This window comes from Carassius gibelio, chromosome B12 (genome assembly GCF_023724105.1).
Source record: "Carassius gibelio isolate Cgi1373 ecotype wild population from Czech Republic chromosome B12, carGib1.2-hapl.c, whole genome shotgun sequence".
NCBI lineage: Eukaryota > Metazoa > Chordata > Actinopteri > Cypriniformes > Cyprinidae > Carassius > Carassius gibelio.
Window position 1 is genome coordinate 4,571,616 of NC_068407.1, and position 15,031 is coordinate 4,586,646.

Consider the following 15,031-nt stretch of genomic DNA (forward strand, 5'->3'; position numbering starts at 1 on the left):
TACAACTACATATAGCTTGATTGTTTTTTATATATCATAAATCGCTCTTCCAGAAAACACTTTGACTGGTGTTAAATAGTTTTGTCTCAAGCTGTGGAGCTGAAACACATAGCAAAGGCAGTACAATAAATCAGCAGGAGTCTGACAATCTTCTCACAAGCTGTGTCTGTCTTCCTTTCCTTAATCAGAAAAGATTTGTCTTTATATTATATCTGCTCTTTTTCTGTTTCCCCCAGAGATAGAAACAGGCACAGAATGACAGGTAATTTCGTTGTAGCTGTTTTTTCGTTCCAACAAGGTTTTAAAGTCTCAATTCCAGGAAAGGGAGACAGACAGACAGACATGTTTAAGCTATTGAGACTGTCTCTCCTGATTAGCAGATGCTTTCTCTTTCAGCTCCCAGCGCTCCCAGTTTCATTCATTTCAGCGAGCTCACCACCACCTCTGTCAACGTGTCGTGGGGCGAGCCTGTCTTCCCTAACGGCATCCTTGAGGGTTACAGACTCATCTACGAGCCCTGCATGCCTGTTGACGGTCAGTGCCTTTCTTGTTTCATGTATAGATTTCAGATTTCATGTATAAAACCTTAAGCTTCAAAGTTCCTTTTTCTAACACCTTACTAGCATTCCCAGATAATCGTGAGTTTAATTGATATAGCCAGTTAGTAGTCACAAAATAGATATAGTGTGTGTGTGTGTGTGTGTGTGTGTGTGTATTCGTTTGTGTGCAGGTGCCAGGAAAACACTTTTGTGTTCAGCACTTTTTGCTTTTGTCTTTTTTTTTTCTCATTTTTGTTTAATATTTCTATTCATCTTTATTTAATTTAGTTTTTACATTGTTATTTGACATTTTAATTTGACTTTTAGCTGGTTATTTTATTTTTAAGTTGAAAGTTTTATTCTAATATTTATATTTTATATTAGCTTTAACAATTATTGAATTATATATATATATATATATATATATATATATATATATATATATATATATATATATATATATATATATTTATAAATAAATCTGTGGGTGCAAAAAAAAATCTAAATATTGAGAAAATCACCTTTAAAGTTGTCCAAAATAAGTCCTTAGCCATGCATATTATTAGGAAATTTACTAAATATCTTTATGGAACATGATCTTTACTTAATATCGTTTTGACCCATAAAATGTATTATTGGCTATATTGCTACAATGTATATCCTCGCTGCTTACGGCTGTTTTTGTGGTCCAGGATCACACATTTTAATTTTGGTGACTGTTAGTGGCTTGGTCTTGACATAACAGAGTTCTGGTGAAACTTGAAGTATAAAATTCTAAGAATAAAATTGCCTAATGAAATTGCCAACCAAATTCTTTTTAACTGACAGGCATTTTGCTTACATTTAGCCCTTGATGAGTGTTAATTTTGGACCTTGCGATCATTATTCGGGGGCCAACAGTATTGTTGGGATCTACGGCCACGTGTGGTGTGTGTTGAGCTTCTGTTGCCTGAACTAAAAGTAGTGTGTCTGTCTAGAGTCCTCAGTGGCCTGTGTCGACTGTCTTCACTCCCCCTCCCCCCCAGGCGTCAGTAAGATCGTGACGGTGGACGTGAAGGGGAATGCCCCCCTGTGGCTGAAAATCAAAGACCTGGCGGATGGCGTCACGTACAACTTCCGCATTCGCGCCAAAACCTTCACCTACGGTCCGGAGGTGGAGGCCAACATCACCACAGGACCCGGAGAAGGTCTGTCTGCATGCTTTCTCTGTGCCTCCTAACAATTTCAGCTGAGCAATTCCTGCAAATTCATGTAACCCCATGGCTTCTATGTGATCAGGAGCCCCGGGCCCTCCCGGTGAGCCCTTCATCTCTCGATATGGCTCCGCCCTTACCATCCACTGGACCAATGGGGATCCTGGGCGAGCACCTATCACTCGCTATGTTATTGAGGCCAGGCCCTCAGGTGAGATTATTTGCATTACTTGTCACTAGATTGTGCAGCTTTCCATAAAGTCTTGGTTCTCTTTAAGGAAACTTGGTTTGCAATGTGTCCAGTTTCCACTCGTTCTCCAATAAACAGTCACAAAAATAAAGCTCAAATAGATATTGAACAGAAATGGGCTAAACTGAAATCAGTATGGTTTTACGGAGAAAAATAACATTCTTTTCTGATTTAAAAGAGCTAACTCAAGACTTGTATTCAAGAAACTGAGTAAACCGGTGTCTCTGACTTTAAGGCCCACGCTTAGCATGAGATCCATTTGGCAACATATTCATCAGCTAAATTTCTAGATACAAATTCTCCCAAACAATGAAGAGTGATTCCATATGCGTCAGTCTGGGGAAAAAATATGCTGACGGCAGCTTGTGTCCGATGAAGGAGATATATTGATGTGAGTCAAAGCAGATCAGATTTCCTCAGAGACTGAAGAGAAGCTGTGCTCGAATGAGAAAAGAGTGGGTTCTGGAGGAGGAGCAGATGGGATTGATTTAAAGAAACTGTGTGTGTTAAAGACCCATACATTAGGGTGATGTGTGCCAGGCCATCTTTGCATGTCGTTTACGTGCCATAGAGGTGGAATATTATTCTCACTCTCTGCCCTGAAGATCTCTCCCTCTCCCTAATTTCTCTAGCAGACCTGGCGCATGATACCAGCTTTATTTTTCTGTCTCTCGGCACTGCAAGCTGAAGGCACTTGGGGTTCTCGGTAGTACATTAAACACATTAGACATAGATGAAATAATGTGATCTATATTGTGATGAAATTGTATTTGAATACTGGATTATTAACCCTGACAGCTGCTGCAGTGTTAAACGCACACACACACAAACAGTACCTTCTTAAAGACACAGTACATCCCTGAAAGAACATTTGGTAATGGATAAAATTTTCACTCCCATGTTGTTTCAAACTTGTATATGACTGATAGATATGATGCGAATGTGAATGACTAGGCTCTTTTTATTTCTTGAAAATGTTCCAGATGAAGGCTTGTGGGACATCTTAATCAAGGACATTCCCAAGGAAGTGACATCGTACACCTTCAACATGGATATCTTGAAACAGGGAGTCAGCTACGACTTCCGGGTCATCGGGGTGAATGATTATGGGTACGGCTCTCCAAGCCAACCGTCACCATCTATATCAGGTCAGTTCCTCAAGCAAGTGAAAATCGATCTGAAGTCATACCAAATGATTCGAATGAAATATGCATCTGTTTTTAATCCCAGCGCAAAAAGTGGCTCCGTTCTATGAGGAATGGTGGTTTCTGGTGGTGGTGGCTCTGGTCGGCCTCATTTTCATCCTGCTTCTCGTTTTCATCCTCATCATCAGAGGCCAGAGCAAGAAATATGCCAAGAAGTCTGACTCGAGTATGTATTTATACATCATCAGTGTGGTATGTGTGTGGTCAGCATTTCTGTAGTAAGAGCAGACAGACCCCAACAGTACTGAGGGGTGGGACAGTCATGTGGGTCACTAAACATGTTAAACAAACTGAGGGAGCATGAGAGGCCCAGTGTGTGCTTCCACACAAAAACACACTCACACACACCATTCACACAACACCACCTGTCAGTCCAGAACTGTTTTATCTTAACGAGGGTGTTCAGCTCCAAAAATAGCAAAGGTTTAGGGATTATTTGGTTTAAGGCCTTGTGGTTTTGGTGGCATTGCATCCTTTTATCATGATTGACCCCCAGGAAAAAAATAATTTCTGTTTCAATTAGTTTAGTAAGACCCAAAGCATCATCTTCAGCAGATCAAAATTTTTGGTCCAAACTGTGCCTTAATGATCTCTTAATGTCTCCATATGTCATCCATACAGGCAACAATTCCAACTGTAATGCACTGACACATGGAGAGATGGTCAGCCTGGACGAGAGCCGCTTCCCTGCCTTGGAACTGAACAATCGACGACTGTCCGTCAAAAATTCCTTCTGCCGCAAAAATGGCGTCTACACCAGGTCAGTGGAAGTTTCTGCCCTTGTCTGTCTTTCAAGGTTTTTAATATAAGCATACAGGTTTTTAGGGGTTTTTTATATGAGCATGCAGGTTTTCAAGCTGAAATATAATGTCAGCTACTGAGTATCGTATTACAAATGGAATGGTCATAACTAAAAATTACTCTGTCTAGGAACAGCAATAGATGCAATTTAATATGCTAATGTTCCCCTGTCACTTTGCCCAGTAGGTTTGATAATTTTATATGAAGTAGTAAATCAATTATCATATGTGCTCATTTTGTACTTTGCACATAGAACTATTAAACTCCCATAAAGCTTTAACCACGTGGCAATGATGAGGCAAAAATAGCCCCAAATCTAGGAGTTTCTCGTTCATCATGGAAAAAACTGATGGGATTGGCAAATGGCTCTACCTTCATAAGATCCTACTTTCCATCATAAAACTCAATATAAAAAGTTTCTGTTTCCACTAATGAGAGCATTTCTCTCTGACAAGTCACAGACTAAGTGCAATAACAGATTCTGGTTCATGACCTCACCTACACTGCCATCGTTCTTTCTGAGACGGGACGGTTTTAAAATATATGCACAAAACATATATTATTACAACTAATACTATGCTTAATGTCAGTTTATTTGCAACAACTTAGGCATAGGTACTGCATTAGAAAATGCATTAGCATTTATATATATATATATATATATATATATATATATATATATATATATATATATATATATATATATATATATATATATATATATATATATATATATATATATATTATTTTGTATTTTATTCTAGTTTATTATTTTATTTAAAATTATTGTATTGGCTATTTTTATGTTCCACATAGAAGTTAAATATTGCAATATGTTATATTTTGAGAATTGTCAAACAATGCCATGAATAGGTGCTCACACAGGTAACAATATTTCCAGGTGTGCCAGGTGAGTAGATCCAGTTCCATTTGAGAAATCTGCCCTATTATCATTGCATAGTTCTCAGCCTCTGCCTTCCCTCATCCCGGGTTACCTTGAGAAGAATCAAAGTTGCTCTAGTCTTTGAGGGGAGTCCAGGCTCTTTCCTCTGGCTGCAGATTAAGGGAGAGGTGTGGGAGGAATGTGCAGATGAAGTTCCACAGGCTTTGTTCTCTCCCGGGTGGAGGGTCTACAGAGCCCGAGTTAGACTGTGGCCTCACTGGCTAAGAGAATCAGGAAAGTGAACGAAGAACCTCAGGAAAATCTTAGAAGTGACAGGAGCATCAAAGTGGAAAGAATCGGATGGTTGATGTATGCCCACTGCAGAGAGCTGCTTCAAGTGTGCTGTATTGATGTTATAACCTCAGTAGTTATGACAATCTGTAGCTCTAGTGACACAATACAGAGAACTTCTCTTCTCAAGATACTGACAGGATTCAAAGACTGCCTGCTGAGAAGGGGGTCTGTGGTTTGAGATCTAAAAACGGGTCTTGACTGTCTGTACTGGCATGTCAGTGGTTTCTCAAACAAAAATGTGTTCCATTTGTTTTTGACTTGAGATTTTCGGGGTAGTTCACTCAAAAAACCCCTTCCATGCCCTTATCTTGTTCCAAGCAATGCATTTCTTCTGTGGATTACAAATTATCATTATCTCTCTTTGTTTTTCTTTTTCTTTTTTAGAGACGGGCAGTTGAACTGCCAAATACATAGAAAAGCAACATTTTTAAAGTATTAGAAAAACATTTTCTGATTCCGTAATAATAGCTTTATTTTAAAGAACAGAACAGTAAATTTATGTTGTTTAAATATGAAAATGAGGAATGTTCTGTTATGTGTGTTAATAAAAAATGGCAATACATAATTATAAGTAGAAACATTAATATAAATAATAAACATAATATAATAAAGTAAACAGGTGCCAGGGCAGCGGAATATATGAGAGACCACAGTCTTATCTTATCTAGTGATTTGAAGAGTGTTGTTTTTAAAGCCAGGGGAAGTATGTGATGTGCTTGAACTCATCACATTTTTGAGACTTTACTGTTCTGGACTGTGGAGAGCTGACCAGGCCTGTTTACAGCATACACACACACACACACACACACACACACACATCTGCCCAAAATGCTTGTATTTTTATGTAATTATTTATTTACTTATTTTAAAGTAAATCTAAGACAAATCTAAGAGAAATAAATCACAATGAGATGTAGGAGGAGTATGCAGTTTGCAGTAACTATATATCTCCATTATATTTATGTATTCAGCAACTAGGTTTGTGTTTCTTTTGCAATCATGAATGCAGGCTTGAAAAGAGAAAAGTGCAAATGACTTGACTCACAAATAGACTGCAAACATGGATGTGGAGTTTGTTTTGGAGTGGTTTGGTATTAGTAGTAGAAAAAATGACACTTTTTGGGTTCTGAAAAAAAGCATAGTGACACGTATAAAACACTTACAGTAAACTCATAGAGTAATATAACTATTTCAGGTTTTCAGGCTGAAAACAGAAGTTTTTTTATTATTTTATTTTATTTTCTTAGCTGCTCTCCAGTGCTGTACCACAGAGACTTAATTATGCAGAAAAGCCTTGGAGCTGGCATCTTACAGAGTCCCATGATGCTCATAAAGAATCCCCTCTCAATACAAACTCACACTGTACTTCATTCACCTAACAAAGACACAAGTGTCTGCAGCTGGAATTACTGCCAAAGCTTTTCTAAAGATGCTTCATACTGTCAGATATTAGATATTGCTGTATATATATGTGTGTGTGTGTGTATGTGTGTGTGGGTGTTGAAATGCTTATTTATTAAATAATTCATACATACACTCTTATGAAAATAAATACGTGTGTGTGTGTATGTGTATGTGTGTATATATATATATATATATATATATATATATATATATATATATATATATATATATATATATATATATATATGAAATAATGAAGTTGGACATTTAGATTTGGATATTTAGTATCGTCCTGTGCTTATAAAAATGGTGCTGTGCCGTATTTCCACTCAGGTCCCCTCCTCGACCCAGTCCAGGCAGTCTGCACTACTCAGATGAGGACGTCAGCACCAAGTACAATGACCTGATCCCAGCAGAGAGCAGCAGCCTCACAGAGAAACCATCAGAGATCTCAGATTCACAGGTAACAAACGTTCTGGAATCAGTCTGTTAATATATGTTAAAGGGACAGTTCACCCAATAATTCTGTCCACAATTCATGAGACTTTAAAGCTTTAAAAAGGACGCAAATATCCATAAATGGACAACTTTTATTATACGTTTCTGATTATGATCCTTTTGCCTCCTTTCTAAAACCTGAAAGCTCCAGTTCCCGTTGTAATTGTATGGGAAAGAGCAACCAGTATCTAAAAAAATCCCCTTTTGTGTTCCATAAAAAATTCTGAAAACAACGTGAGGGCGTTTTGGGGTAAACTATCCCTTTAACCTCCAAGCTGAATTTCTAATGCAAAATCTAGTGACATTCATTTAGGAATTCCCTTATCACACACTTTTATTAGGACAAGACTCGCTGTGATGAAACTTTCTCAAAAGTAGGATACAGCCCTGCAGGAAAGGTCTGTTATACCCTACTTCAGATCTTACTTGCGCATGGCTTCAATCCAGGCTAGGTCCTGTGGGTGTTTTTTTTTTTTTTTTTTTTTTTTGGTCATGCCCAGAACATTCTGCTGCATCCTAGTTCATTCTCTCCAGACTTTGTGTCCTGAGGCACAGTTCGGAAAATCTGTAGTAGACTTGTGAACAAAACACAGTGTGCAGCACACAGGAATTATAATCAAACAAATACTCACACAGACACATACAGATTAAAGTGTGAGAACTGGAAGGCTTCGGCTGGACTCTCTCCACTTCTCTCAAGTGACCTTTTAGCTGGCATGATGAGCAGAAACCATTCCGTTTGAGCTGTGTGAAAGTCTAGCATTGGCATTTACTAAATCAAACTCGCAGACTGGCAAAGAGAGCAGGAAACACACACATCACGCTGTTTTCTTCACAGTAACACTTTATCTTTCCAATGAAATATGGCTGTGCAATATTAATCTATTTGTAGTTGTTTTCAGAATCATCATGCCCCCTATGATTTGTGGTGTGGATATTTTTAATGACGTCTTTGAGGTAGATTGAATAGAATGATTATTGTAACAAGGTTCGCTCATGTTGCATGCAATTTATAATAACCATTTCCCAATATACTGTAACAAAAAACAAAAAAAGTTATTTATAACTTTTTCCTAGTATAACACAAAATATTATGGCTTTTATTTTATCTTATTTTATATATTGTTGTTGTTTTATTATTTTGTTTTATTTTTGTTTTAAATATATTATAATTATTATTATTATATAGGTGTACATATATTTCAGCTTTAAATGTAGTTAATGCAATCCCATTTTTGAGCCAGAAATATATTTTTATATATATTTTATTGCATTTTATTTTTCTATATATCTCTTTCTTATCATTCATACTAATAAATAATGTTTAAAAATATCTGTTAGTGGGAAATAGTTTATTTCACAAAGGATTTTAAGCATTTCATTTATTAAAACATTTTACGCACTTTTACGAGTACCTCCCAAAATGCACATCATGTCAAAGAAAAGCTGTGAACTTTTCGTCTCCTCCTTGCTCTTTACTGACACCTCCTGCCACCACCTTCTAGACTCCGACCACCTTTGACTTGTGGTTTGGAAACCGAGCACCTCCTGTTCCACTTCTGCTCCTGCTAAAGTCTGGTATCATCGCCCTCGAGCAGAGTGAAGAGACAGGCTGGTTTTATTGAGAGGATAACTCCAGGCTATTGCAGCTCCATTGAGCTGGCTCCAAAATAGCTAGACCCACCACAGAGACATATAATACTGACATTGTTCAGGAACTCTTAAAGACGGCTCAAATTCATTTGGCAAGCCAACAAACCTGAGCACCTAGCTGAGCCAGCTCTGGGAGATGAATGAGATGTTGGACAGGTGTAATTCTGTCTAGTCTTTTGAGTGTGTTGAATGGACACAAAGTTTGTTTTAAAAATCTGATTTTGAGCCGCTTTTGGTTTCTGTTGAAGTGCTGGCACTACGGCTGCAGCTAACAGCAGGGATTGTTAGTGCAGCCTTCCATGTCAAAGCATCTTTGTTTTAATTGGCTCTCTGATGATCATCCCAGCATCACTGTTAGATTCTTCCCAATGAGAGTCTGAAATGGCTTGTGGAAGTTCTTTCTCATGGAAAGTTTTTGCTTCTCATCAGTCTCTCTTATGTTATAGTAAAATGTTAGATTTAATTTGGAGAAGTGTGTGCATTTTACTGATATTTGAAGAAACATGGCACAACATGGGCTGGACCATATATCAAATACGGATAATAGTGTAAATTTGCACTGTTTTTGCTGCCAATATAAAATTAGTCCAACTTTTATTTCAATATGCTTCTTATTTATGTATTTTAACATTGAAATCTTTTTTTGCCCAAAGTAAACCTAAAAATGTTAACTAAGTAAAAGTAACTTAGGACATTTTTACACTTTTTGGTAACATATTCTGTTTGAAACTGATCCCTTTGTTTGAAAGAAAAATAAACAAAAAAGCATTTGAATTCATTATAAGCATAAGTATAAACATAAAAGTTGTTCTCATAAATTAGCATGCCCCTTGCATAATATGCAAAATGTTAATAATTTTAACAAAATACAAGGGATCATAAAAATTGCATGTTATTGTTTATTTAATACTGTCTCACACAACAGGTGATTATATATTCTCCACAAGATAAAATAATAACTGAATTTATTAAAATAATAACCCTGTTCAAAAGTTTACATACCCTTGAATCTTAGTAATCTGTGTTGTTTCTTGGATGATCCATGTCTGTTTTATGATAGTTGTTCATGAGTCCCTTGTTGGTCCTGAGCAGTTCAAAACAAAAGGGTGTAAACTTTTTGATTTGGATGTTCAGAGTAAATTGTGCTTATTTTGTCTTCTGGGAAACATTTTAGTATTTATGTAGCTTCTTATGCCATACCAAATGAAAGTGTACACATCACGTCATCATCCTGTTCAAACTTAATGCATTTTGTGGCCTTCTTGAGCATCAGTAAATGTTTCCACCTTATAGCTGTGTACAAGTCCCTCAATTGCCCTGAGTGTGAAAAGTTGAAAAGGTTTCAAATATGCAAAAGATGCCAGGAAAATCAAAGAATGTGCAGGAGGTGAGGATTTTTCTGAAGAACAGCAGACAATTAAACTGCATGAACAACCATCACAACATTTTCATGCAGAAAACAACACAGATTATTAAGATTCAAGGGGACATTTTTTTATGAATTCAGTTAATATTTTGTCTTGTGGAGTATATACAGTATAAACATATATTATGTGAAATAGCTTATTCAGGAGAGCTACATAAAAATAGCATGTGATTTTCATGATCGCTCTTATTTTAGCATGTTCTACGTACAAGGAGGAAGTAAACTTATGAACACAACTGTAAATCCAGTGATCAAAAGATTAATCAAAAGATTGGTGTTGAAATAAGGTGTTTTAATGATTTTGAAATAAGTGATTATTCTCACTTAGGCTACATTTACTGTTTTTGATCATACATTTTTTGTCAAATATTATGACAATTAAAAATAATTGTTTTCTATTTTAATATATTTTAAAATGTAATTTATTTCCATACTGCAAAGCTGAATTTTCAGCATCATTACTCCAGTCTTCAGTGTCAAATGATTCTTCAGAAATCATTCTAATAAGCTGATTTGCTGCTCACTAAACATTTCTTAAGATTATTGAGTTGAAAGCATATTTTGCATACATGTTTTAAAATACTTTGATAAATAGAGAGTTCAAAAGAACAGCATTTATTTAAAATAAAAATATTTTGTGACATTATAAATGTCTTTACTTTTTTTTTAATCAATGCACTTTTAATCAATGCACCATTGCGGAATAAAATTACACATTTCTTACAAACTTTTCAACAGTATGAAGATATAATTTTTGGCTATATTGCTCAGCCCTAATGACAGTGCATCTTTGTCTGTTAAGTCGCCTGCTGTGCTCAATATTTTAATGGATGGATGGAATGTGAGACATAGACACTTCCTCTGCTCCTCCCCTTCAGTTAATCCATATCTGTGCCACGACAGGATTTCTCCATCCGTCTCTGCAGAGATATGAGTGGGGGTGGGGGTGGGTTCGTTTTGTTTGGTCACACTGGCCTTAAACCTAGATCTAGTGGCCTGTGTTACATTTTTTAGGCTTTTTTGAGTAGATTAGACAAAAATACCACACATGTTATGCCTCTTTAGTGATGCATCAGATCTGTAAGTCTATAAACTACAACCTATAATCTTGTGTAAAACATATTTAGATTTCATGTGTTTCTTTTGCAACTGTCACAAGGTCAGGCTATAGTATCTCCATCTAAATGTAAGTCAACAGAGGAAGTGAAGTTTCATTCATTTTAAAGGGATTTCTGTAGGGCAAGGGCTATACTCAGAATGGGATTTTCTGTGAGGGAACGTCTTGCCCCACTTTCTATCTCTGCAGGAGACAAAACATACATGCCAAACAACCAGCTCCAGTAAGATCAGATCCTCCCATCTGAGCATTCTTTAAACAGACTCATCACAATCTGTCCTCAGCTTTTATTATGTTATTATTATTTAGTTGAATATCTTGCTGAAACTTATTTTAGTAACGTCATGAAGGCATTCATTCATAGAAGGTCTTTAAAATAAAAAGCAGGCAGGAATCACACTGACATCATAACCAAGTTTTTTTTTTTTTTACCATTTCCATTTTGTGTCAGCATTGCTTTTATCACAATGTACACTTTTTGCAACTTCTGCATTGTTCCTGTCAGAAGCTGCTTGTTACATAGGCCTTTAACACATTATACAATACAATCAAAATACAAACAAGCTTGAAAATAATATTGGTATTGGAATTTAGTTGGATTGAGAAGAAAGAAAAACAGGAGTGGATGAATGCAGACAAACATTTTTGGAGGAGAGAACAGCTGTCACGTCCTGCATGTGTCAGCGGGGGAGGGCAGGAGTAGGTCACGGCACTCTGTGTCAACCGACGTGTTTTAATGACCACACACACACACACACAAACACACACCATGTCAGCATGCAGCTTTAGTTCCTGAGCTTGGCTTCGCTGTGAGGTCACACTGAACAGAAAAAAGCTTTCAAAGCTGAATTGCAGGGTGATTTGTTTGCTGCTTATTGAGTTGTTGAATTTACTGGTATGATTGGAATGTGTCTCATTAGAACACTGCAGTTGTTAAAGAAGCTGAAATCAGCACTTGCTCAATAATAGAAGCATGATGCTAAAAAAGTCCATAATCAATATTACTTTAACCTTTATGCATGTATGTATGCAAAATGGATGTGAAATGTCCAAAAAGTCCTATAAATATTTTTTTTTTAATATAATAAAATTTTTTTTTTTTTTTTTTTTTTTTCAGGGGGGAATTTTCTCTTACGTTCAGAAAGACAAAACAATGAGCCTTTCTTTATTTTATCATACAGATTTTTATATAACTTTCTTTAAAAAAAAATGAACGGATGAAAGAGATTCAGCAGGTCTTTGGCATGAATTCTGCAGCTCTTATTTTAGGGGGATGTGGGGCTGGTTTGGGGGAAACTGCTTTCCTCTCTGGAATTTCCACAGAGGCATGTGTATCACATATGTTTGCATGTATAATAACGGTCGACTGGAGAGATCGGAGATTTGTTAGTCTTTTCACTATAACAGAGAAAGACGAGGAGAAATAATAAAATGTTTCGTAAAAAAAAATATGCATTTAATATAGTGGTCTTATCAATGTGTTTTGTTATAGTTCCATGAGAAGTAGAAGTGCAAGACAATTCTGTATGATTGCTTGTTTTCATTCATTTCACATTGATGCATGGGCTATAAAAGACCTCATATGACAGTGTTGCTCTCAGACAGGGTGGATTAAATTTGATTAAATGAGTTTTTTTTTTTTTTTTTTTTTTTTTGTTAATAACAGACTCAAAAGTTGTGTCAAACAATGGAGTCTAGCTATTCATAAAGATCAGAATCAACCCCTAAAAGCAGCATTCAGAAATTCCCAGACTGAATTCCTGGCAGAGGGAGTGCAGAAAGCGGTGGTGAGGATAGACAGGTTTTCTTAAAATGATATGCAAACCCTAAAAGCCTGAGATGGTTCTTCTCCCTTATTTTCAGTTTTCTTCTCTCCATTTGGCAATTCAAGCTTGTGTGACTCTGTGGTGAACTCCATCAGCCAGCTCTAGAAGTGTGAGCCAGACATGTCAGAAAGAGAAGAGGGAAGGTGTTGTAATAAATGTGGTGGTGGTAGATAAAGATTCATAGAGAGTTGATCTTCATACAGTCATCCATTGTTCTAGTGCAGAGTGCTGTCTCAACAAAGAGTGTAGGAGAACGTTCCAAGAGAAAGTGTTGAGAAGTACTTCCCGCATTACCCTTACAAAAAAATACTATGGTCCTAGCCTGCTGATAAAATATAATGGTATTATTTTGAATTTCCAAACAGTATATTTTAAATAAACATGTGCAATCATGCTTTCCAATGCTGTATTTAAAAAAAAAAAAAAAAATGCGTTAAGGCATGAATTTAAGAATAAATATTCATGTAAAAGAAACACATTACAAACACTAAATGTTAATACTGATTTTTTTTTTTTTTTTTTTTAATGATTCAATTGTTATAATAGTAGGGGCTTGTTATGAATAAATTGCATTGAATTAATATTTCAAACAAAACTGATTTACTTTATTTTTTTATTTTTTTTTTTTGTGAAGGTAATGCACCATTTTTAAAAAGAAGCCATTGTTTGTCCCATGAAATATGACTTAGGGCCCATACTGCACTGCTTTAAACCCCATGTCTCTGTTTACCTCTAGGAGGCGCTTGTTTTCTCCTTTAAGACTGGGGGCCTCCATACTCTTCCAACTCAAAGGGTGAGGACATGCATTGTGCGTTGACTGACAGGAAGTTACTTCCTAGTGCTTCTCCATTCCTATCCTCTCCATTAGATTCATGCATACATTGTCAAAACCCCACCACATTGACGTGTGACCCCCTAAATACAGCGTGTGATTGGTACTAGAGAGTACATTGGTTGTCATAAAGCATTGAAGTTATTTTTAAATGATAGACAGAGCCTTTTTTTGTTGTTCCTCCCTCCCTTTTTGGGTTTTCATTCTTTTTTTGGTCATTTTTGACAGATTAAAAGTTAGGTATGTGGTTTGTTGAATTTCAGTACATTCTTCCCACAGTAAATAAAGCTTTGATGAGTTGGAGAAGGAAATAGAGTCCAATAGATTAATTTATTGCATATTTGTAATTTATTAAGGCTGTTGTCATGTACTGTATGTTGTCTTTTTCACTTTGCAAAAGAAAATTAAAAAGAAATCTACTTGCAAAACAATGTTTGATAAAACTAAATGAGCTCTTGCCTCCCAAGTTCTTCTGGCCTTGAGGGCTTGTCTGTGTCCCCTTTAGATTATATATACTGTAAAGCTTTAATGTTTTTTTTTTGTTTGTTTGTTTTTTTTTACTGAGCAACTGGTAACTTGAAGTTTGTTTTAGCTATATGCAGTGATGATGATTAATGTATATATGTTTTCTGATTGAATGTATAACAATCATTTTCACCAAATTTTCACCTTTATTAACACCCATTTAAGCCAAAGTTTTGTCAATTCAGAAACTTCTACTGTATTAATAGCAAACATTAGTTGGGTTCATTCTTAAGATGAACTAGCCACAAATTTGATCAATTAAAATATATATATATATATTTTTAAAGACATCTCTTATGCTGACCAATATATTATGTAATATTATGATATTATCAAGATATTAGGTAATATTCTAAAATATTATTATAATTAAAACAAAATTTTAATATACTTTAAAATTCAATGTATTCCCGTGACCTCAAAGCTTTTTTAGAAATCATTTTAATATGCTGATTTGGAGCTTAAGAAACATTTTTTATTATCGCCAATTTTATAAACAGTTGTGCTACTTATTACTTTTGTGGA

At 35.8% G+C, this 15,031-nt stretch overlaps 2 protein-coding genes across 7 annotated transcripts in view; one reads left to right on the forward strand and one right to left on the reverse strand.

The window, feature by feature from the left end:
• LOC127969218 (60S ribosomal protein L38) overlaps window positions 1-15,031 on the reverse strand; it is a 607,983-nt gene that overhangs the window by 454,421 nt on the left and 138,531 nt on the right. The gene's annotated exons all lie outside the window — the stretch shown is intronic.
• Window positions 1-15,031, forward strand: part of sdk2b (sidekick cell adhesion molecule 2b) — a 273,590-nt gene that overhangs the window by 256,273 nt on the left and 2,286 nt on the right. Inside the window, exons 38-46 of one of the 6 annotated variants that reach the window (XM_052571019.1) lie at window positions 397-534; window positions 1,517-1,726; window positions 1,818-1,943; window positions 2,966-3,130; window positions 3,213-3,353; window positions 3,809-3,947; window positions 6,963-7,092; window positions 7,469-7,525; window positions 13,886-13,942. In XM_052571019.1, coding sequence (XP_052426979.1) covers window positions 397-534; window positions 1,517-1,726; window positions 1,818-1,943; window positions 2,966-3,130; window positions 3,213-3,353; window positions 3,809-3,947; window positions 6,963-7,092; window positions 7,469-7,525; window positions 13,886-13,942 — 1,163 coding nt within the window. The remainder of the gene's footprint in view (window positions 1-396; window positions 535-1,516; window positions 1,727-1,817; window positions 1,944-2,965; window positions 3,131-3,212; window positions 3,354-3,808; window positions 3,948-6,962; window positions 7,093-7,468; window positions 7,526-13,885; window positions 13,943-15,031) is intronic. The other 5 variants (XM_052571020.1, XM_052571022.1, XM_052571021.1 and 2 more) reach the window with 5 other exon arrangements.